At 50.3% G+C, this 22,639-nt stretch overlaps 2 protein-coding genes and 1 long non-coding RNA gene across 3 annotated transcripts in view; 2 read left to right on the top strand and 1 right to left on the bottom strand.

Annotated features, from left to right (window-relative positions):
- LOC306771488 (interferon-induced protein with tetratricopeptide repeats 1-like) overlaps positions 1 to 3,234 on the top strand; it is a gene marked incomplete at both ends in the record, with an annotated part of 45,104 nt that extends 41,870 nt beyond the window's left edge. The window contains 5 exon segments of the mRNA XM_079260654.1: positions 237 to 350; positions 355 to 426; positions 2,588 to 2,809; positions 2,999 to 3,080; positions 3,131 to 3,234. Of these exon segments, the coding sequence (XP_079116780.1) occupies positions 237 to 350; positions 355 to 426; positions 2,588 to 2,809; positions 2,999 to 3,080; positions 3,131 to 3,234 (594 nt within the window).
- Positions 3,235 to 6,348: 3,114 nt separating this feature from the next.
- Positions 6,349 to 6,885, top strand: LOC306771231. Its single transcript, XR_013771758.1, has 3 exons — positions 6,349 to 6,409; positions 6,705 to 6,752; positions 6,834 to 6,885. It is a non-coding gene; the product is annotated as an uncharacterized lncRNA (long non-coding RNA).
- A 1,785-nt stretch (positions 6,886 to 8,670) lies between these two features.
- Positions 8,671 to 21,662, bottom strand: noc3l (NOC3-like DNA replication regulator). The gene is made up of 21 exons (XM_079260653.1): positions 21,530 to 21,662; positions 20,536 to 20,740; positions 20,311 to 20,440; positions 20,071 to 20,225; positions 17,755 to 17,838; positions 17,312 to 17,442; positions 17,060 to 17,221; positions 16,885 to 16,978; positions 16,623 to 16,798; positions 16,416 to 16,544; positions 16,210 to 16,341; positions 15,885 to 15,965; positions 15,703 to 15,803; positions 12,402 to 12,474; positions 12,264 to 12,327; positions 12,082 to 12,153; positions 11,821 to 12,002; positions 11,612 to 11,740; positions 11,031 to 11,128; positions 10,836 to 10,920; positions 8,671 to 8,952 (listed from the first exon to the last, which is right to left on the bottom strand). The coding sequence occupies exons 1-21, from the start codon at positions 21,536 to 21,538 to the stop codon at positions 8,827 to 8,829; spliced, it is 2,418 nt and encodes an 805-aa protein (XP_079116779.1). The 5' UTR covers positions 21,539 to 21,662; the 3' UTR covers positions 8,671 to 8,826.
- Between the last annotated feature and the right edge of the window lie 977 nt (positions 21,663 to 22,639).

Genomic DNA, 22,639 nt, shown 5'->3' with positions numbered 1-22,639 from the left:
GAGGATCACATGGTCACAAAGAAAATTAAGCTACTACAAACACATTAAAACAACCATAAAGACAAAAATATGAACTGTAAGACAAACCAGATCACAAAGAGACAGAAAAACAAGCAGCAAATGATACAAAATGGCCTCAAAGACAAAGTAAAGACCCCCATGGAGACAGAAAAAGGCATACATGTTGACAACATCCATCTCTGTCATCATTTCATTACCCGTCTGGTTCTCTGCAGGTGAAGCATCCAATCCAATCATCCACAGTCCTCCACCCAGAAGTGTATGGAGAGAAGGCCTGGACCTTACTGAAGTTCTCTAAGTCCTACTATCCCAGAGCCCAGGAGTGTTTCTGCAGCTTTGGAGCTGATGCCCGATGACTCCCAGTTAAACAATGGTTACGCCATCATCCTCTATCGCACAGAACCGGTACTGATCCACCACCACAACCTTCCTTTAGGCCCAACATGATGTTTTTAGTACTGTTATCGCCTCATCCTAGGGCCCTTCAGGGTCCCTTCAGGGTACTCACCCTTTCTGGGGACCCTGAGGAGGTCTGTGGGGACGCATCCTGCTGGGGACGTTAAAGGGAACAATAGTAGTTTATGACAATAACAATATGAATTTATAAGTATTTCACATTTTTAAGATCCATGGCTACAGGCAACATTAGTATAACAGTGAAATATAAATTATTTCAACTGAATTCTGCCTCTGTGATTGTAGTTTTGTATAACTACTCTTAGATAGTGGGGTTACTGACTTAAGGTCTCACAACACAACAGTAGAAAATATCTGCCTTCGGGTCTTACAGATTCGGCTCGTATCGTCAGTTTACATGGTGGCTGCATGGCTGGCTGGGAAGAAGGATCCGCAGAGTTATTCCATCATGTGTAGTGAATAAGATATAACTCGTCTATCCTGACCCAAGTGGGCTTCACTCAGGATTTTCAGATGTCGATATTGAAGGTGGAGAGGTGGATGAGGCATGGGAAAACTTATGTGTGTTTGAACTGTCATTTACATGTTTATATGGGCATTTCAGTGGAACCTTGGTCAACCATGTCAAACAGAAATGTTACAATTTCATTGACAAATATTGCACAAAATGAAAGTATCAAAAATATTGTAATTTTTTTTAGTAGAAGTAAACATCAGATTTCACACAAGGTCCCATTCAGATGTAGAAAGTCCTAGATGTCACTATATCATAAGCTCAGAGAAAAATGAGATCCTCTGAACCAGGGATTACCTAAGTATGTTCATCAACAAATGCTTTTTCTTCTTGTATATCTGCCTGTTAAGAACAATCATTTTGTCCAAATTCTATTCGCTTCAAAGCAGAACCAAATAAAAAGGTTCAACAGCTTCTCAAGTTCTGCACAAGAGGTCTGGAGTGAACAGAATTTGGAAAATTTGATTGGTCTAAATGGGGAGATGGGAAAACAGACCTTTGTTGGTGTGGAAATTAAGGGTATTATCACAAATTGAGACTAATAAGACAAGAATTGAAAAAAAGGAATACAATAACTTCTGATTGCTTCAAAAATAAAGCTCGAGATTCTAATTTTCCACAACTGTTGTGCATGAAAAATCTAAGAGAGTAAAGTTCAATGTTGTTAGCCAAGTGAGAATTACTGATCTGGCTCGTATTTTGCTGCTAACCTAACTTTGTAAAAATTTAAAACAAACATGACAAAATGCTAGTAAAACATTTTTCAATGGCCTGAAAGACACTAATGAGACATGTTTATCATATTACATAACTATCTGAAATGTGAGAATTTCTGTCTTGAAAAAGTGATCTGAGGGGTTTCTTTTGTGGAGCATTTTGTTTAATCTAAAGTCTGTATCCTGTTTAGAAGCCGACAGAGAGGAGAACATCTTCCACAATGGTCATCATATAGCTGTAGACCAGAGGTGTCCAGCTCCAGTCCTCGAGGGCCAGAATCCTGCAGGTTTTCTATGTATCCCTGCTCAGACACACCTGATTCAAATTAACTAGTTGTAGAGCTTAATCAGTTGTGCACGTCATTGGCTGTTTGATCCATTTAGTGGAAGCTAGATGTGTTGGAACAGGAATACATGGGAAACCTGCAGGACAGCGGCCCTCGAGGACCGACTTTGGACACCCCTGCTGTAGACCTTCACGGGTACTGGTCTTGCTTGGAACTTCTTGGAGTTTGCACCAAGACATTTTAAACAGTGGTTCAACAATCTCCCCATCTTGATACACTGCCCATTAGAATTATATATATATATATATATATATATATATATATATATATATATATATATATATATATATATATATATATATATATATATATATATATATATATATATATATATATATATATATATATGTGTATGCCAGATTGTCAGAGTTCCTTTTAACGCTCATGTAGGTAGTAGCGGTGAGACCTGGAAGGGCTGAGACTAAGAACAACCTCCACAGTTCCATCACGGACATTGTATTCGTATCGTAGGACCACGAGACGTTCTAACAACTGTCACCATCAGTTAAACCAATCGATTGATCAGGTTTTGGATCAATGTGAAACTTGAACTAACGAGGTCTGATCTGCAGTATGTTTTAGAACCAAATGCTGAAGAGTCTCCCGCCATCAAACAACTTCGCCGAGCGCTGGACATCAACCCTGATGATGCCGTCCTGATGTCCATGTTGGCACTGAAGCTGCTGTACTACCAGGAACACCAGGAGGCCGACGGGCTGGTGGAGAGGGCGCTGCAGATTGGACCTGAGGACACCCAGGTCCTCCGAAACGTCACCAAGTACCTCAACAAGCAGGTACATACAGAAAGACGCAAAATCCCAGAGAACCAGAGTCTACGGTCTGGACCGGGTCTAAATACTGAACCTGGGTCTGAAGGTCGTCTTGATGGGTGAACCTGTTCCTGATGCGTTCAGTGACACTCAGCTCAGCTGAACTGATGCTGTAAAATGGTAGGCCTGATTTTGAAATGTGATTGGTTGCAGGACCAGGTCGACCGGGCTATTGATCTACTGAAGAAAGTCCTGAAAAACAACAACCAATCAGCGTTTATCCACCAGCGTCTGGGTTTGTGCTACAAGAGAAAGAAAATGGATCTGCTGTCTCGAAAAAACCAGCTGGACAGAGGAACTGGGATCAGTCCAACCAGCTCCGGAGGAGCCCTCCACGGCGGTGGTGGTGGTGGTGCGTGGTCACAGAGCAACAATCCTACTCCCGCTGAATCCAGGTTTATCTATCTTCTAAACCCAGTTCCTCCTCACCAGGTTCTCAGAAGGGCTGGTGGCGCCAACCAGCATCAGGAGAGAGTAAACCCAGTTCCTCCTCACCAGGTTCTCAGAAGGGCTGGTGGCGCCAACCAGCATCAGGAGAGAGTAAACCCAGTTCCTCCTCACCAGGTTCTCAGAAGGGCTGGTGGCGCCAACCAGCATCAGGAGAGAGTAAACCCAGTTCCTCCTCACCAGGTTCTCAGAAGGGCTGGTGGCGCCAACCAGCATCAGGAGAGAGTAAACCCAGTTCCTCCTCACCAGGTTCTCAGAAGGGCTGGTGGCGCCAACCAGCATCAGGAGAGAGTAAACCCAGTTCCTCCTCACCAGGTTCTCAGAAGGGCTGGTGGCGCCAACCAGCATCAGGAGAGAGTAAACCCAGTTCCTCCTCACCAGGTTCTCAGAAGGGCTGGTGGCGCCAACCAGCATCAGGAGAGAGTAAACCCAGTTCCTCCTCACCAGGTTCTCAGAAGGGCTGGTGGCGCCAACCAGAATCAGGAGAGAGATCATCCAGGAGTGGTTGTCCATCCAGCATAGACACAGGTGATCTTAATTACTGTTAATTACTAGTTACTGATAAGATGATGGGCTCTGAAAAAAACCTACAAAGACTAAAATCCTTCCTGAGAAACGTCCCAAACATCTGGTCCACTCTGGTTCTGCAGAAGAAGTTCGTCGGTGGAGACGGCTCAGCATGGAGCACCTGGAGAAGGCCATCAGCCTGAAGAGCACCATAAACTACGCCAAGGCAGAGCTGGCTCTGCAGTACGCCGAGGAGCGCAACCACTCCAGGTGCTCCGCTGGGTCAGGTTCTGCTCGTCTGAACCAGCTCGACCAGAACCTGCACATCAGAATCCCAGTAAAATCCAATAAACATCAAGAGGTGACCGGCGTCAGCTCTGGAGAGGAGTCTACAGTAGAGTAGAGTAGAACATATTTATTCTACTTCTACTTCTTCTCCAGTAAAGTAGAATACTTTACTGTCATTTACAGTAAATAAGTCGAGCTTCACTTAATTTAATACCGGACCGGAGACTGACGTCCGTCAGGGGCCCGGACCGAAGACTGACGTCCTCAGGGGCCCGGACCGAAGACTGACGTCTGTCAGGGGCCTGGACCGAAGACTGACGTCTGTCAGGGGCCCGGACCGGAGACTGACGTCCGTCAGGGGCCCGGACCGGAGACTGACGTCCGTCAGGGGCCCGGACCGAAGACTGACGTCCTCAGGGGCCCGGACCGAAGACTGACGTCTGTCAGGGGCCCGGACCGAAGACTGACGTCTGTCAGGGGCCCGGACCGAAGACTGACGTCCTCAGGGGCCCGGACCGAAGACTGACGTCTGTCAGGGGCCCGGACCGAAGACTGACGTCTGTCAGGGGCCCGGACCGAAGACTGACGTCCTCAGGGGCCCGGACCGAAGACTGACGTCTGTCAGGGGCCCGGACCGAAGACTGACGTCCTCAGGGGCCCGGACCGAAGACTGACGTCTGTCAGGGGCCCGGACCGAAGACTGACGTCTGTCAGGGGCCCGGACCGAAGACTGACGTCCTCAGGGGCCCGGACCGAAGACTGACGTCTGTCAGGGGCCCGGACCGAAGACTGACGTCCTCAGGGGCCCGGACCGGACTCTGACGTCTGTCAGGGGCCCGGACCGAAGACTGACTTGTGTCATGGGGCCCGGACCGGATTCTGACATCTGTCAGGGGCCCGGACTGAAGACTGACGTCTGTCAGGGGCCCGGACCGAAGACTGACTTGTGTCATGGGGCCCGGACCGGATTCTGACATCTGTCAGGGGCCCGGACTGAAGACTGACGTCTGTCAAGGGCCCGGACTGAAGACTGACTTGTGTCATGGGGCCCGGACTGGATTCTGACGTCTGTCAGGGGCCCGGACTGAAGACTGACTTGTGTCATGGGGCCCGGACCGGATTCTGACGTCTGTCAGGGGCCCGGACCGAAGACTGACTTGTGTCATGGGGCCCGGACCGAAGACTGACTTGTGTCATGGGGCCCGGACCGAAGACTGACTTGTGTCATGGGGCCCGGACCGGATTCTGACGTCTGTCAGGGGCCCGGACCGAAGACTGACTTCTGTCAGGGGCCCGGACCGAAGACTGACGTCCGTCAGGGGCCCGGACCGAAGACTGACTTGTGTCAGGGGCCCGGACCGAAGACTGACGTCCGTCAGGGGCCCAAACCGGAGACACCTCCGTCGGGCGCGGACCGGAAACTGACGTACTCAGGGGCCCGGACCGAAGACTGACTTGTGTCATGGGGCCCGGACCGAAGACTGACTTCTGTCAGGGGCCCGGACTGAAGACTGACGTCCGTCAGGGGCCCAAACCGGAGACTGACCTCCGTCAGGGGCCCGGACCGAAGACTGACGTCTGTCAGGGGCCTGGACCGAAGACTGACTTGTGTCATGGGGCCCGGACCGAAGACTGACTTGTGTCATGGGGCCCGGACCGGACTCTGACGTCTGTCAGGGGCCCGGACCGAAGACTGACTTGTGTCAGGGGCCCGGACCGAAGACTGACTTGTGTCATGGGGCCCGGACCGAAGACTGACTTGTGTCATGGGGCCCGGACCGGACACTGACGTCTGTCAGGGGCCCGGACCGAAGACTGACTTGTGTCATGGGGCCCGGACCGGACACTGACGTCTGTCAGGGGCCCGGACCGAAGACTGACTTGTGTCATGGGGCCCGGACCGGACACTGACGTCTGTCAGGGGCCCGGACCGAAGACTGACTTGTGTCATGGGGCCCGGACCGGACACTGACGTCTGTCAGGGGCCCGGACCGAAGACTGACTTGTGTCATGGGGCCCGGACCGGACACTGACGTCTGTCAGGGGCCCGACATGTTTTCATTTGCCACTGAACCGAATTCTGAACAGTTTTAATAACTTTCTGTTTGAAGCTGTGCTACAGCCTAGGTCCTGGTTCAGGTCGGGGGTCCTGGACTAAAACCGTGTCTTTGTGGTTTCAGAGCTCAGCAGCTGTTTGATGACGCTCTGGGGAAGATGGAGGCGGAGCCTGAGAGCATCCGTCGGGCCATCTGTAGGAACTACGCCGAGTTCTGTCAGCACCACACCTTCCAGTCCCAGCTCGCCATCACCTACTACAGAAAGGTACTGATGGAACCCGGACCCCCACCTATGGACCTCAACTAGGGAAACCAGACAAAACCTGAGAGTCTGGATCGATCTCCAACTTGGGAACCAGAACAAATCTCCTGTTCCCCAAATTAAAAGTCCAGTTTGGACTTTTAATATGGGGAACCACACTAGACCCCCATTTGGGAAACCAGAATAAACCTTATCCTTGGGAACAGACCAGTGACTCAGGGACCCACACTAGACCTCTGCTTTAGGAAATAAAGTCCTAGACCATGTTGGAGGTGTAATACTGTCCTGTTTTCAACAGGTTCTTGAGCTCGAACCGAACCAATCAGACCGGAGCTACTGCCTGAAGGTCTGTCAGCTTCTTCTTCGCTTGTCCAGATGAATTCCTGGGTCTGATGAGAAGTCGTGAAAATGTTTCCTTCATCCGCAGAAACTGAAGCAGGTTGCAGAGCGACGTCTGTCCGAAAACCCCCGAGATGCCGCCGCCTACGGCGTGCTGGGAGATGTGGCCAAAGAGGAGGGACTTCGGAAGAGGGCGGTGGGATATTACGAGAAAGCCCTGGAGAGGGACCGAGACAACACCGAGTTTTTGTCGGCTCTGTGTGAGCTGCGTTTGGAACTACGAGGTCCTGAATGACGGATCGGTGCTGGTTTGGTTCCCGCAGCCTGACATTCACAGGCTGAGATCATTTATTTAGTTCTGTCGGGGGGGGGGGGGGGGGGGGGGCTTGTCTTCCTGGTCCGTTAGTCCAGCAGGACAATCCCGTCTCTGAAGGGATTTAACTTTTTCATTTCTCTCAGTGAATCTGAGTCCTTTTGTTTTTTTATGTTTGCAGTGTAGTTTATAATGTTCTTTCTGACGGTTTGGTTTCTTGTTTTATTCTTTTATTTTATTGCATTCTAATCTTTTTATTGCTTTTAATACATTTAAGGTCCTTAGATTATTTTGTAGTCTTTAGATTTCACTAAAAAGGTGTCTTCTGTTTCTTTCTGTAACCACTCTGAGTTTCACATGTTATGTTTTACATTAAAAATGTGCTTTTTAAATATTATGGATTAGATTATTATGGACTAAAAACATGAAACAGCGTCTTGTGGAGAGTGGGACACGCAGAATGGCGTGCAGCAGAAGCCAGGGGACACATGAAGTAAACCTTCCAAGTCTTCTGTTTAGCTGCTAAACTCCCACATTAGCAGCCAGTGCCAAGACAACGGACTCCAAGGGGAATAAACCCGAACCGGGAATACATTGTCATATCCCAGATGTCCCCTGAGTAATCAGACACAGATGTGATGACTCGGGAGGTTTTTGTAGACATCAGAACGGGGATTAAATATTAACTTTATCTTGTGATTTTATAAAAAGTCTGTGAATTTACTTCTAAACTGAAAGCTGGTCTGTTAAAAGTCAGAAACGGTCTCATTTAGTTCTTTCATTTCCAGTCAAACCATCTCTGAGGACTGTCGTTCACACCGGCCTTTTTGACCCGGGTCAGAAAGCGGTCTCTGGTCTGGGTCGACTTTGTGGGGGTCAAATACATGATGATCAGTCTGAGGAGGAGAAATAAATCTGATGCAGTTCTGCATGAACCAGGAGCAGTGTGTGTCAGACCTGGTCCTCCGGGACCCCTGCCCTGCCTGAGGGACGAGTTCTCACCAACTCCAGATGCAGATTACGTCAACGGCTCATCAAGTTCTATGGAAGCTTCCAGATGAGCCATTCATCTGACTTGGGTGTGTTGAAGTACGTGGACTTCAAAAACAAGCAGTCGTGGTCAAAGATGACAAAACTGCAAAGAGGAACCACTTTTCTTCTTTGTTGGTGAAAGAGAGTCCACAGAAACCAGCAATCCAGCAGATCGCTGTCCACGGATACAGGATGAAACTAAAACTAGAAAGGACTTCTGGTCATGTGACTTCTTTCTGACGGAAAAACAATCCAATCAGGTCTCCCGGTCTGGTTTTTCCTTTCAGGTTTCGAGCACAAATCAGAAAACAGGTGTATCCTCATCATAGACCTATATATCCATCCATCTATACATCCATAGATCTATACATCCAGGTCTATACATTCATTCATCTATACATTGTTCCATCTATCTATACATCCAGATCTATACATCCATCTATCTATACATCCATAGATCTATCCAGCCATCCATCTATACATACATCCATCAGAACGGCCCTGAAAAACCCAAGAAGAAAACATCCCAGAAGGCCATTCTTCTGAACAGCATCTTTTGTTTATTTACTGCAAAAGACAAAATAAACAAACAACAAATAATAATTTTAAAAACGTTAACAGATCATCTGGCGAACAGGAAACAATATTTTACATGAACCGCCAGCATCCTGAATGAATGAAAAGGTTTTTCATAGTTCTCACAGAAGAGCAGTGTGTGTGTGTGTGTGTGTGTGTGTCAGTGCTGGATGTGTGCGCACGCTCTGCTAAAGTCCGGGTGTGTGTTCTCAGCAGCAGTCAGGACACAGTCCACTCGTCTCTGCAGCTCAGTGTCCAGCAGCGTGGCTCCGCCCACAAAGTGATCCTGAAGAAACAAACAAAAGTTGATTGGTTGATGTGATGACACGTGACTCGTGTTTCACTGTCTGGAGTCGACAAACTGATCAGAGCAAGCAGCAGCCTCCGGCGGTTAAAAGGAAAGCCTGTGCAGAACTGACAATACCTGCAGTTTCCCCTTCATCCACTAGGAGCTCCAAAACAGCAAATCCCCATAGACTCCCATGTTAAAAAGACCAACTTCACAGCAGAAATAAACATGTTTACAGCAGGAATAAACATGTTTACAGCAGAGATAAACATGTTTACAGCAGGAATAAACATGTTTACAGCATAAATAAACATGTTTACAGCAGGAATAAACATGTTTACAGCAGAGATAAACATGTTTACAGCAGGAATAAACATGTTTACAGCATAAATAAACATGTTTACAGCAGGAATAAACATGTTTACAGCAGAAATAAACATGTTTACAGCAGGAATAAACATGTTTACAGCAGGAATAAACATGTTTACAGCATAAATAAACATGTTTACAGCAGGAATAAACATGTTTACAGCAGAAATAAACATGTTTACAGCAGAGATAAACATGTTTACAGCAGAAATAAACATGTTTACAGCAGGAATAAACATGTTTACAGCAGAGATAAACATGTTTAAAACAGGAATAAACATGTTTAAAACAGGAATAAACATGTTTACAGCAGGAATAAACATGTTTACAGCAGGAATAAACATGTTTACAGCAGAAATAAACATGTTTACAACAAGAATAAACATGTTTACAGCAGAAATAAACATGTTTACAGCAGAAATAAACATGTTTACAGCAGAAATAAACATGTTTAAAACAGGAATAAACATGTTTACAGCAGAAATAAACATGTTTACAGCAGGAATAAACATGTTTACAGCAGAGATAAACATGTTTACAGCAGAAATAAACATGTTTACAGCAGGAATAAACATGTTTACAGCAGGAATAAACATGTTTACAGCAGGAATAAACATGTTTACTGCAGAAATAAACATGTTTACTGCAGAAATAAACATGTTTACTGCAGAAATAAACATGTTTACAGCAGAAATAAACATGTTTACAGCAGAGATAAACATGTTTACAGCAGAAATAAACATGTTTACAGCAGGAATAAACATGTTTACCGCAGAAATAAACATGTTTACCGCAGAGATAAACATGTTTACAGCAGAAATAAACATGTTTACAGCAGGAATAAACATGTTTACAGCAGATATAAACATGTTTACAGCAGGAATAAACATGTTTACTGCAGAAATAAACATGTTTACAGCAGAAATAAACATGTTTACAGCAGAAATAAACATGTTTACAGCAGAGATAAACATGTTTACAGCAGAGATAAACATGTTTACAGCAGGAATAAACATGTTTACCGCAGAAATAAACATGTTTACAGCAGAGATAAACATGTTTACAGCAGAAATAAACATGTTTACAGCAGGAATAAACATGTTTACAGCAGAAATAAACATGTTTACAGCAGAAATAAACATGTTTACTGCAGAAATAAACATGTTTACAGCCTGGGGGGGGGTTATGTGCTTCATTCTTTTAGCAGTAATTAAATCTTGAAATTTGGGTAACAGCTTGATTTAGCTTAAGCCTGCCCACCTCCATTAGCTGGTTAGCTCCTGTTAGCTTCAGGTTTGCTCTGTCTGCTCTTAGCTACAGGAAGGTGGGTGCTTTATAGATGTCAATCATCCACGCTCTGACCCTCCTTTCAGCTCCACCTTCTTGCCCTAACTTCCCACTTACCGTACTTTAACCAACCTAACTACCAACGTGGCACACTTCAACTGACTTTGCCTTTATCAGCCTGTAAAACGCTTCTGGTTAAGCAGGTAAACGTTTCACTGTCCCACCTTCTTCTTCGAGCCCGGTGGAGCAACGGGAGGGTTAAAGGTCATGTCTTTCAGGCTGTAGTCTTCAAACAGCTCCAGAGGCGACCTGCACAGTGAAGGTTGAGGTTATTCCAGAGAAATCAGCATTTAAAGCGTTTCTGGGACTACGCTGCTGTTTTCCCAGCGCACTGTCCCTTTAAGAAGCTGGTCTTGTACCTGCGGCTCAGTTCCACACTGAGTGCTGCTGACCCGTCACTGGGAGCTCCCTGACTTAGGTGGGCCGCAATCCGCCGGACAACCGGGTGGTAATGCCTCTGGAAACAAACGCAGACGTGATTACTTGTCCTGTGGAGGCGCGGCATCAGCAGACGAATCGCATTCAGGATGATGCAAGAAGGTCTGGGTACATGTGTGATACCAGCAGCCATGTTTATATCAGGTTCCAATCACACCCAGAGCTGTTACCATAGTAACAGTTCCACCAGAATATTCTGGTCGGGATGTTGACATGACAAACGTGTAAACATGTCAATATGACTGTTGTATCCTTCTCAGACTGAGCAGCATGAAGACCAACCGGACCAACCGGACCAGACCAAACCGACCGGACCAACTGGACCAACCAGGCCGACCGGACCAGACCAACTGGACCAACTAGAACACCATCCTGCAGCCAGAGGTCCGTTATTTCCCCCTTCGCTGCTCCTGATTGGACAAACTTTCTTTTTCAGCTCTCTGATTGGTAGGCAGTTTGACAGGAAGTGTCTGGAGCGTGAGGTAGCTGAACCAGTTCCTACCTGCAGGGTGTGCAGCTCCCACAGCGCTGTGTTCTGGGGGTTGCAGTGTTCCGGTTCATCCAGTTCCGGCAGGAAGAAGCCGCTGCCCTGAACCTCGTTATCCAGCAGAAGGTCACACTTTGGGAAGGACTGACGAACACAAGCAGAGGTCAGCCGAACCCCGACAGGACCACACTTCCCAGTAAACTCTCCCAACTGGTCGCACTCACCTGCATGGTGGCTCGGTTGGCAGCGAGGATTCCTATGCTGCCATTGGCCAGGATGTGCAGACTGAGCGTGCTTAGTCTCTTGACGAAGGCCATGGCCCTCTGCAGGGTCACCTGCTTCCTGCGGCGAGTGAGCATGGCGTCCAGACACCGCAGCACGATGGGGATGTCCTCATTGGGTGCACCTGAGAAGCAGTCATGTGATGTATGATGTCATCAGCGAGCAGTATGACTGGTTAAGTGACCAGTGAGGTTGAAACAGACCTGCGTGGAGCCGTGGCAGCAGCTTGTAGAATTGAGAGTAGAAATTCAGAGGGTCGATGGTCAGAGCGTCACCTGAACGGAAGTAGAAACATTCAGACAGGAAGTAGACACTGCTCCTGTGTAAGAGGAGTCTGAAGATGAGGAGGAGACGAATATCATCCCATAATCTGAGACAGACGGACCTTGTCCCGACAAGATGGTGAAGACGGTCTGGATGCAGTGGAGACGCTCCCGATTGGTCAGTTCCTGCAGAGACCAATCAATCAGTCCATCAATGAATGAGCAGCTGTTAAGGAAGCAGAGCCATACTGCATACTCACTCCTGATTGGATGAGGCTCTGCAGGACGTTGAGCAGGTCATCAAAGAACTCCAGGTTGATCAGGTGAGCAAAACTAAAAGAAGTGACATCATATTAAATACGTAGGTTGTTACAGCACGCATGTTGTCGCAGTACGCGTGTTGTCGCAGCAGTACGCTGGTTGTCACGGTACGCGCACTGTCACGGCACACAGGTTGTTGTCACGGCACACAGGTTGTTGTCACGACATGCAGGTTGTTGTCATGACATGCAGGTTGTTGTCACGGCACGCGCGTTGTTACAGTACGCTAGTTGTTACAGTGCGCCCGTTGTTACAGTACGCGGGTTGTTACAGTACGCGGGTTGTTAAAGTGAGCGGATTGTTACAGTTAGCAGGTTGTTACAGTACGCCCGTTGTTACAGTACACAGGTTGTTACAGTGAGCAGGTTGTTACAGTACGCAGGTTGTCACAGTGAGCAGGTTGTCACAGTACGCCCGTTGTGACAGTACGCCCGTTGTGACAGTACGCCCGTTGTGACAGTACGCCCGTTGTTACAGTGAGCAGGTTGTTACAGTACGCAGGTTGTTACAGGACGCCCGTTGTTACAGGATGCAGGTTGTTACAGGACGCAGGTTGTTCCAGTACGCCCGTTGTTACAGTACACCCGTTGTTACAGTGAGCAGGTTGTTACAGTACGCCCGTTGTTACAGTGAGCAGGTTGTTACAGTACGCCCGTTGTTACAGTGAGCAGGTTGTTACAGTACGCCCGTTGTTACAGTACGCAGGTTGTTACAGTGAGCAGGTTGTTACAGTACGCCCGTTGTTACAGTACGCCCTTGTTACAGTACGCAAGTTGTTACAGGACGCCCGTTGTTACAGTACGCAGGTTGTTACAGTACGCCCATTGTTACAGTGAGCAGGTTGTTACAGTACGCCCGTTGTTACAATACGCAGGTTGTTACAGTACGCCCATTGTTACAGTACACCCGTTGTTATAGTGAGCAGGTTGTTACAGTACGCCCGTTGTTACAGTGAGCAGGTTGTTACAGTGAGTAGGTTGTTACAGTGAGCAGGTTGTTACAGTACGCCCTTGTTACAGTATGTAGGTTGTTACAGGACGCCCATTGTTACAGGACGCCCATTGTTACAGGACGCCCGTTGTTACAGGACGCCCGTTGTTACAGGACGCCCGTTGTTACAGGACGCCCGTTGTTACAGTGAGCAGGTTGTTACAGTACGCCTGTTGTTACATTGGCAGGTTGTTACAGTACGCAGGTTGTTACAGTACGCCCGTTGTTACAGTACGCCCGTTGTTACAGTACGCAGGTTGTTACAGTACGCCCGTTGTTACAGTACGCAGGTTGTTACAGTACGCCCGTTGTTACAGTGAGCAGGTTGTTACAGTACGCCTGTTGTTACATTGGCAGGTTGTTACAGTACGCCCGTTGTTACAGTACGCCTGTTGTTACAGTACGCCAGTTGTTACAGTACGCAGGTTGTTACAGTACGCAGGTTGTTACAGTACGCCCGTTGTTACAGTACACAGGTTGTTACAGTACGCAGGTTGTTACAGGACGCAGGTTGTTACAGTACGCCCGTTGTTACAGTACGCAGGTTGTTACAGTACGCAGGTTGTTACAGTACGCCCGTTGTTACAGTGAGCAGGTTGTTACAGTGAGCAGGTTGTTACAATACGCCCGTTGTTACAGTACGCCCGTTGTTACAGTACGCAGGTTGTTACAGTACGCCCGTTGCTACAGTACGCCCGTTGTTACAGTGAGCAGGTTGTTACAGTACGCCCCTTGTTACAGTGAGCAGGTTGTTACAGTACGCAGGTTGTTACAGGACGCTAGTTGTTACAGTACGCCCGTTGTTACAGTGAGCAGGTTGTTACAGTACACAGGTTGTTACAGTGAGCAGGTTGTTACAGTACGCAGGTTGTTACAGTACGCCCGTTGTTACAGTGAGCAGGTTGTTACAGTGAGCAGGTTGTTACAATACGCCCGTTGTTACAGTACGCCCGTTGTTACAGTACGCAGGTTGTTACAGTACGCCCGTTGCTACAGTACGCCCGTTGTTACAGTGAGCAGGTTGTTACAGTACGCCCCTTGTTACAGTGAGCAGGTTGTTACAGTACGCAGGTTGTTACAGGACGCTAGTTGTTACAGTACGCCCGTTGTTACAGTGAGCAGGTTGTTACAGTACGCAGGTTGTTACAGTGAGCAGGTTGTTACAGTATGCAGGTTGTTACAGTGAGCAGGTTGTTACAGTACGCCCGTTGTTACAGTACGCAGGTTGTTACAGTGAGCAGGGTGTTACAGTGAGCAGGGTGTTACAGTACGCCCTTGTTACAGTACGCCCGTTGTTACAGTACGCAGGTTGTTACAGTACGCCCGTTGTTACAGTACGCCCATTGTTACAATGAGCAGGTTGTTACAGTACGCAGGTTGTTACAGTACGCAGGTTGTTACAGTACGCCCGTTGTTACAGTGAGCAGGTTGTTACAGGACGCTAGTTGTTACAGTACCCCCGTTGTTACAGTGAGCAGGTTGTTACAGTGAGCAGGTTGTTACAGTATGCAGGTTGTTACAGTGAGCAGGTTGTTACAGTACGCCCGTTGTTACAGTACGCAGGTTGTTACAGTGAGCAGGTTGTTACAGTGAGCAGGGTGTTACAGTACGCCCTTGTTACAGTACGCAGGTTGTTACAGTACGCAGGTTGTTACAGTACGCCCGTTGTTACAGTATGCAGGTTGTTACAGTACGCCCGTTGTTACAGTGAGCAGGTTGTTACAGTACGCAGGTTTTTACAGGACGCCCGTTGTTACAGTACGCAGGTTGTTACAGTACGCCCGTTGTTACAGTGAGCAGGTTGTTACAGTACGCCTGTTGTTACATTGGCAGGTTGTTACAATACGCAGGTTGTTACAGTACGCCCGTTGTTACAGTGAGCAGGTTGTTACAGTACGCCTGTTGTTACATTGGCAGGTTGTTACAGTACGCAGGTTGTTACAGTACGCCCGTTGTTACAGTACGCCCGTTGTTACAGTACGCAGGTTGTTACAGTACGCAGGTTGTTACAGTACGCCCGTTGTTACAGTACGCAGGTTGTTACAGTACGCAGGTTGTTACAGTACGCAGGTTGTTACAGTACGCAGGTTGCTACAGTACGCAGGTTGTTACAGTACGCAGGTTGTTACAGTACGCAGGTTGTTACAGTACGCTCGTTGTTACAGTACGCAGGTTGTTACAGTACGCAGGTTGCTACAGTACGCCCGTTGTTACAGTGAGCAGGTTGTTACGGACAGATGTGTTTCCTACTTGGCCAGACCCTCCAGAACGGCAGGAAGAAGAACAGATCTCTGAGCTTTCTTCAGAATCCTGAAGTAGATGAGGAAGACCATGTTGAGAGTCTCTGTGTGCTGAGGAAGAGGAGGAAGAGGAAGATGAGGATGAGGATGCTGACTTCCTCCAACTTTGACCTAGTTTGAGGTTTAACTCACCAGTTTGCTTTTCCTTTCTTTGCTCTCTGAAGCTTCGGCTTCCAGCAGCTCCTTCTCCAGCTTCTCCTGGGCCTTCTGCCACTGCACACACATCATACTGGATCATCACCTGTTTACCAGGAGGACCATGTGCACCTGCAGAACCAGGAGGACCCGGTTCCCCTGCAGGACCAGGAGGACCCAGTTCCCTTGCAGGACCAGGAGGACCAGGTCCACCTGAAGGACCTGCAGGACCAGGTCCAACAGCAGCACCAGGAGAACTACCGAGGTCCACCCCCACCAACCAGTCAACAGTTCCAAGATGTTTGCAGACCGTCGTGTTTACCTTTCTCTGCATCCTGGACAGGTTCTTCTTCTTCTCTTTGTTGGTCATGAACTTCTTCTTTGGTGCTGTGGCCTCCAGGTCCTTCTTCATCTCCACCTCCTTGATCCTCAGACTGAGCAGCGTTCTGAGCAGCTGAGGAAGAGGAGGGCAGAGGAAGGTGTCCAGCAGGGTAACACACACAGGATCAGGTCAATGTCATACCTTACCTCTGGTCTGATGTTGTAGTTCAGACTCTTCACGAGGCCGGAGATGACGCGCACGGTAGCCAGTGAGGCCCCGCCCACCATGTCCTGCTGGAACAGCTTCCTGAACGCCTCACAGCACAAACCAGAGACCTGAAACAGACACCTGAATGCATCACAGCTGTGTACCCGACCCGGCGGCCCTAAAGCGCCTGAACCAGCAGGTCTGACCTTTCTACAGGGGCTGTTCATCAGCGGGACGAGCATGACGATGATGTTGTTGTGGAAGTTGAAGTGAGGCAGAGCGACCATCAGCTCACAGAGGCATCGCGCGGCGACCTCGGCCAGACCGCGGTACGACTGGAACCCCACCGCCTGACTCCTCTTCCTCTTCTTTTGCTTCCAGTCTGAGGATGAGGGGGAAACATGGGTGTGTGTGCAGCGGCGCGGCTGCAGGTGCGGCTGCAGGTGCAGGTGTGCTGAGGTGGCCTACCGTTGATTGTCTGCTCCAGATCCTCCAGGTAGAACTTGTACTGACTCACCAAACCTTCCTCGAACTCTCGGAGCTGCTGCGTTTCCTTCCTGACCTGGGAACATGAGGTGACCCGAACACACCATCAGCCACTGAGCCAGCGCGCTCGCGCAGGACAGGTCTGAGCCACAGGTACCTTGGCGGTCTTCTCGGCAGGGGTCAGAGGTCGTATTCTGTAGGTGGGGGCGATGTCTTTGAAGATCTCCATGAGGGAAACCATCACCAGCTTCCGGACGGACACAGCCACGCTGGGGTCGGTCTCCATCAGCATCCCTCGCAGCTCCTTCACACGCTTCATCTGACACACACACACACACACACACACACATCAAGTCACATGACGGCAGCGTCATGACGGTCTGATCCAGGACCGGCGGCCCGCTCTTACGTTGCTGAAGGGGTCGGAGATGATGGCGGACCCCAGGCTGGCGATGATCCCCTTCTTCTGGTTTAACTTCTGAACTCGGAGCTGCTCCCTCTGCTCCGCCGTCAGCTCCGCGAGGCTCGGCGGAACGCCGTCTGACGCGGAGGAGACAGCACAGCTTCAGCTGCATCACATCCATTGCCACAGCAACCGTAAACGTCATCTCTCTGACTGTGGGACGTAAAAACCTTCCGTCTGTACTTTTCTGTTCAAATCCCTTTCTGACAAACAGGCGAGTGTGTGTGTGTGTGTGAGTGAGTGCGTGTTTCCACTGCTGATATGAACAGACTTTTATTCTGACTTGATGAAGAGTAACTGATGAAGATGAGAAGAGAAAACACGAAACATGATGAAGGAAATAAGAAGATCTGATTGGTTGCTCTAAAGTCAGATGTTCTGGTCCGCACCGTTCTCCTCCTGATTGGTCTCAGCATATTCCTCCTCCTCCTCCTCCTCCTCCTCCTCCTCCTCCTCCTTCTGGTCTGGAACAGCTGGAAACAAACAGATGTGTCTTTACCAAGCTGGTGGGTCAGGTGGCGTGTCGACGGGTCAGGTGGTGGGTCGACGGGTCAGGTGGCGGGTCGACGGGTCAGGTGGTGGGTCGACGGGTCAGGTGGCGGGTCGACGGGTCAGGTGGTGGGTCGATGGGTCAGGTGGTGGGTTGACTGTCAGGTGACGGGTCGACGGGTCAGGTGACGGGTCGACGGGTCAGGTGGTGGGTCGACGGGTCAGGTGACGGGTCGACGGGTCAGGTGACGGGTCGACGGGTCAGGTGGCGGGTTGACTGTCAGGTGGTGGGTCGATGGGTCAGGTGGCGGGTTGACGGTCAGGTGGTGGGTCGATGGGTCAGGTGGCGGGTTGACGGTCAGGTGGCGGGTTGACGGTCAGGTGGCGGGTTGACGGTCAGGTGGCGGGTCGACGGGTCAGGTGACGGGTCGACGGGTCAGGTGGTGGGTCGATGGGTCAGGTGGCGGGTTGACGGTCAGGTGGCGGGTCGACGGGTCAGGTGACGGGTCGACGGGTCAGGTGGTGGGTCGACGGGTCAGGTGGTGGGTCGACGGGTCAGGTGGCGTGTCGACGGGTCAGGTGGCGGGTCGATGGGTCAGGTGGCGGGTTGACTGTCAGGTGGTGGGTCGATGGGTCAGGTGGCGGGTTGACAGTCAGGTGGTGGGTCGACGGGTCAGGTGACGGGTCGACGGGTCAGGTGGTGGGTCGATGGGTCAGGTGGCGGGTTGACGGTCAGGTGGCGGGTCGACGGGTCAGGTGACGGGTCGACGGGTCAGGTGGTGGGTCGATGGGTCAGGTGGCGGGTTGACGGTCAGGTGGCGGGTCGACGGGTCAGGTGACGGGTCGACGGGTCAGGTGGCGGGTCGACGGGTCAGGTGACGGGTCAGGTGGTGGGTCGATGGGTCAGGTGGCGGGTTGACGGTCAGGTGGCGGGTCGACGGGTCAGGTGACGGGTCGACGGGTCAGGTGACGGGTCGACGGGTCAGGTGGCGGGTTGACTGTCAGGTGGTGGGTCGATGGGTCAGGTGGCGGGTTGACTGTCAGGTGGCGGGTTGACTGTCAGGTGACGGGTCGACGGGTCAGGTGACGGGTCGACGGGTCAGGTGGCGGGTCGATGGGTCAGGTGGCGGGTCGACGGGTCAGGTGACGGGTCGACGGGTCAGGTGGCGGGTCGATGGGTCAGGTGGTGGGTCGACGGGTCAGGTGACGGGTCGATGGGTCAGGTGGTGGGTCGACGGGTCAGGTGGCGTGTCGACGGGTCAGGTGACGGGTCGACGGGTCAGGTGACGGGTCGACGGGTCAGGTGGTGGGTCGACGGGTCAGGTGGCGGGTCGATGGGTCAGGTGACGGGTCGACGGGTCAGGTGGTGGGTTGACTGTCAGGTGGTGGGTCGATGGGTCAGGTGGCGGGTTGACTGTCAGGTGACGGGTCGATGGGTCAGGTGGCGGGTTGACTGTCAGGTGGTGGGTCGATGGGTCAGGTGGCGGGTTGACTGTCAGGTGGCGGGTTGACTGTCAGGTGGCGGGTCGACGGGTCAGGTGACGGGTCGACGGGTCAGGTGGCGGGTCGATGGGTCAGGTGGCGGGTCGACGGGTCAGGTGACGGGTCGACGGGTCAGGTGGCGGGTCGATGGGTCAGGTGGTGGGTCGACGGGTCAGGTGGCGGGTCGACGGGTCAGGTGGCGGGTCGACGGGTCAGGTGGTGGGTCGACGGGTCAGGTGACGGGTCGATGGGTCAGGTGGTGGGTCGACGGGTCAGGTGGCGGGTCGATGGGTCAGGTGGTGGGTCGACGGGTCAGGTGACGGGTCGATGGGTCAGGTGGTGGGTCGACGGGTCAGGTGGCGTGTCGACGGGTCAGGTGGCGTGTCGACGGGTCAGGTGGCGGGTCGACGGGTCAGGTGGCGTGTCGACGGGTCAGGTGGCGTGTCGACGGGTCAGGTGGTGGGTCGATGGGTCAGGTGGTGGGTTGACGGTCAGGTGGTGGGTCGACGGGTCAGGTGGCGTGTCGACGGGTCAGGTGACGGGTCGATGGGTCAGGTGGTGGGTCGACGGGTCAGGTGGCGTGTCGACGGGTCAGGTGGTGGGTCGACGGGTCAGGTGGCGGGTCGACGGGTCAGGTGGCGTGTCGACGGGTCAGGTGGCGGGTCGACGGGTCAGGTGGCGTGTCGACGGGTCAGGTGGCGTGTCGACGGGTCAGGTGGCGGGTCAGGTGGTACCTCTCTGGATGCTCTGTGGGATCACGCCTCTCTTGTCTTTGATGGGCAGCAGATGGACGACCTCCGTCTCCTCCGTCCTCGCCATCTTCCTCGGGACCTTCTCGTAGCTCCGAACCACGTCGGCGCTCCTCTTCTTGCCGCTGTGCACCGGCCCGCTGGGACGCACCGCAGCACCAAACAAACACACCCGAGTAACAATCAGCCCAGTATGAATGTTGTTCCTGAGAGTGTCTGCGTTACCATGACGACAGGTCTCTGGTGATGAAGGAGGCTTGTCGGGCCATGGCGGTCATCTGCTGCAGGTGGTCTTCCTCCATCATGTCGCTAGGAAGGTTCTCCAAGAATTCCTCCTCCTCCTCCTCCTCCTCCTCTGTCAGACAGGAAGTGATCATGTGACTGATCATGTGACTGATCAGTGATGATGTAACTGAGGACTGGTCATGTGACTGAGGGGTGCTCTATCACCTGGTCTCTTCCTGTACGTCTCCAGGGGGCGGGGCGTATCCAGGGCGGCCCCCTTCATGGCCTGCCGCAGCCTCTTCTGCTCCTTGCGTTGCTTCTTGGCGACGTTCTGCTGCTTCAGCTGTCGGTTCTTCATCTTGTTCTCCAGCTTCACGCCACTGGTCTTCAGCAGGCGGCGGAACGTGGGACGCCGCTTCTTGGAGCGAGGCTGCGGGGAGGGAGGAGACAAGCATGACCTTCAGGCGCAGCATCACCTGAACAGGTGAGGGAACAAGCTTCCTCATGACGGCATCTTCTGGTTTTGTCTCCAGCACCACGTTCTCCCTCCTGATCTATGGGTTCCAGCAGGTAAACTCACCTGAAGGCTTCATCCTCTGGAAGCAGCTTCAAGTTCCTCCTGAAGACGTTTTGATCTTTTATACATAACAAATCCTGAAACTTTCCTCCCTTTGAGATCAGGTAAACATTCCAGCTTTACTGAAACATCTGAAGCGTTTCCGCGGGAAACTGCTGCTAAAAGGAACTGAAATGATCTGCTGACTTGAGATCAATCTTTCTGATCGCCTGGACTGGAAGCAGTACTGGGAGCAAGAAGACAACTAAACTGGGAAGAAGGTGGTTAAACTGGAGTTCTGCAGAGTTTGGATTGGAAAGGTTTTATCTGTGCAGGTTCCTGCTAGAGGGGCTTTCAGATTGTTTTATCATCCGGCCTCATGGACCCAGAAGGAACCAGGAGGAACCCGGAGGAACCAGGACAAACACGGAGAAACCAGGAGGAACCCAGAGGAACCAGGAGGACCCCGGAGGAACCAGGTGGACCATGAAGGTCCACATTGCATCAGCAAAACCTTTACAGTGCTGAAACTGTTATGTTGCCCTGATCAGATCCCGGTCTGAGACCAGATCCCGGTCTGGGACCAAATCCCGGTCTGGGACCAAATCCCGGTCTGGGACCAGGTCCAGGTCTGGGACCCGGAACTCTGACAGCTTCACTTACCGGAGCCATGGCGGAGGTCTGCGGGAGTCTCTGCGAGTCCTGTCCGGGCGTTAACTGTCTTCCACGGCGAGACTAGCAAAGCGTGTCCGTGTTTTGGTGGAGAGAAACACGCGTGGCGTCCAGGGTACCGGGTTCACAGCGAGACCGGAAACAGTCACCTCTCAGTTAGGACGCGTGGAGACAGCAGCGCCCCCTTGCGGCGGGAGGACTCTATCTATCTATCTATCTATCTATCTATCTATCTATCTATCTATCTATCTATCTATCTATCTATCTATCTATCTATCTATCTACTTGTTTATTTACTATCTATTTACTTGTACTCTCTGGGAACCTTTAGCAACTTGTACTTTTCAACATCTCATTCAATTTAAATGCTAATTTTTATCAACTCAATATTTCTTATATTATCAGGTTTATAATTCCAGGATACTGAAAACACACACTTGTGTGGACAAGTGTGAAATTTGAATATCAAATCAAATTTAACTTTATGCTTTTTTTTTTTTTATATCAAAAAAGAGCATCCTCTTCTACTGAATGCACGTTTATCTTTATGCAGTTTTGTGAGGGTTGTTTTCGGCATTATCTGGCTGGTCATTTCTTCTGCAGACATTATGAAGAAAAAACAATGAATACTCAGAAAGCTTGTGCTGCAATTTGCAATGATGTGAAGAAAGTGTGATGTTAAAGATAAAAAGATGAAGAAATAAAATAAACTACTCATGATTAGGTCCAAAGTTGATAGATTTTAGGTACAGTATAGTATAGTTACAGTATAGTTTAGTCTAGTCTAGTCTAGTATAGTATAGTATAGTATAGTATAGTATAGCATAGCATAGCATAGTATAGTATAGTATAGTATAGTATAGTATAGTATAGCATAGCATAGTATAGTATAGTATAGTATAGTATAGTATGGTATAGTATAGTATAGTATTTCTGAAATTTTTTTTTTTTTATTTTTTTACAAGAAATGACTCGAGTTCTCGGTTTGAGACACTATTTTGTTTCTATTTTTACAGACAGATCCACATTTTCCTTCACCAATGTGAGCTGGGCAGCAGCAAGAGGCGAGGATCCTGGTGGTTCGATCCTTGACTGCAGAAG

This window comes from Telmatherina bonti (assembly GCF_933228915.1).
Source record: "Telmatherina bonti genome assembly, chromosome: 21".
In the NCBI taxonomy this organism is placed as follows: Eukaryota; Metazoa; Chordata; class Actinopteri; order Atheriniformes; family Telmatherinidae; genus Telmatherina; species Telmatherina bonti.
Note: the sequence above shows the minus strand (reverse complement) of the source record. Positions and strands in the feature narration are given on the sequence as shown.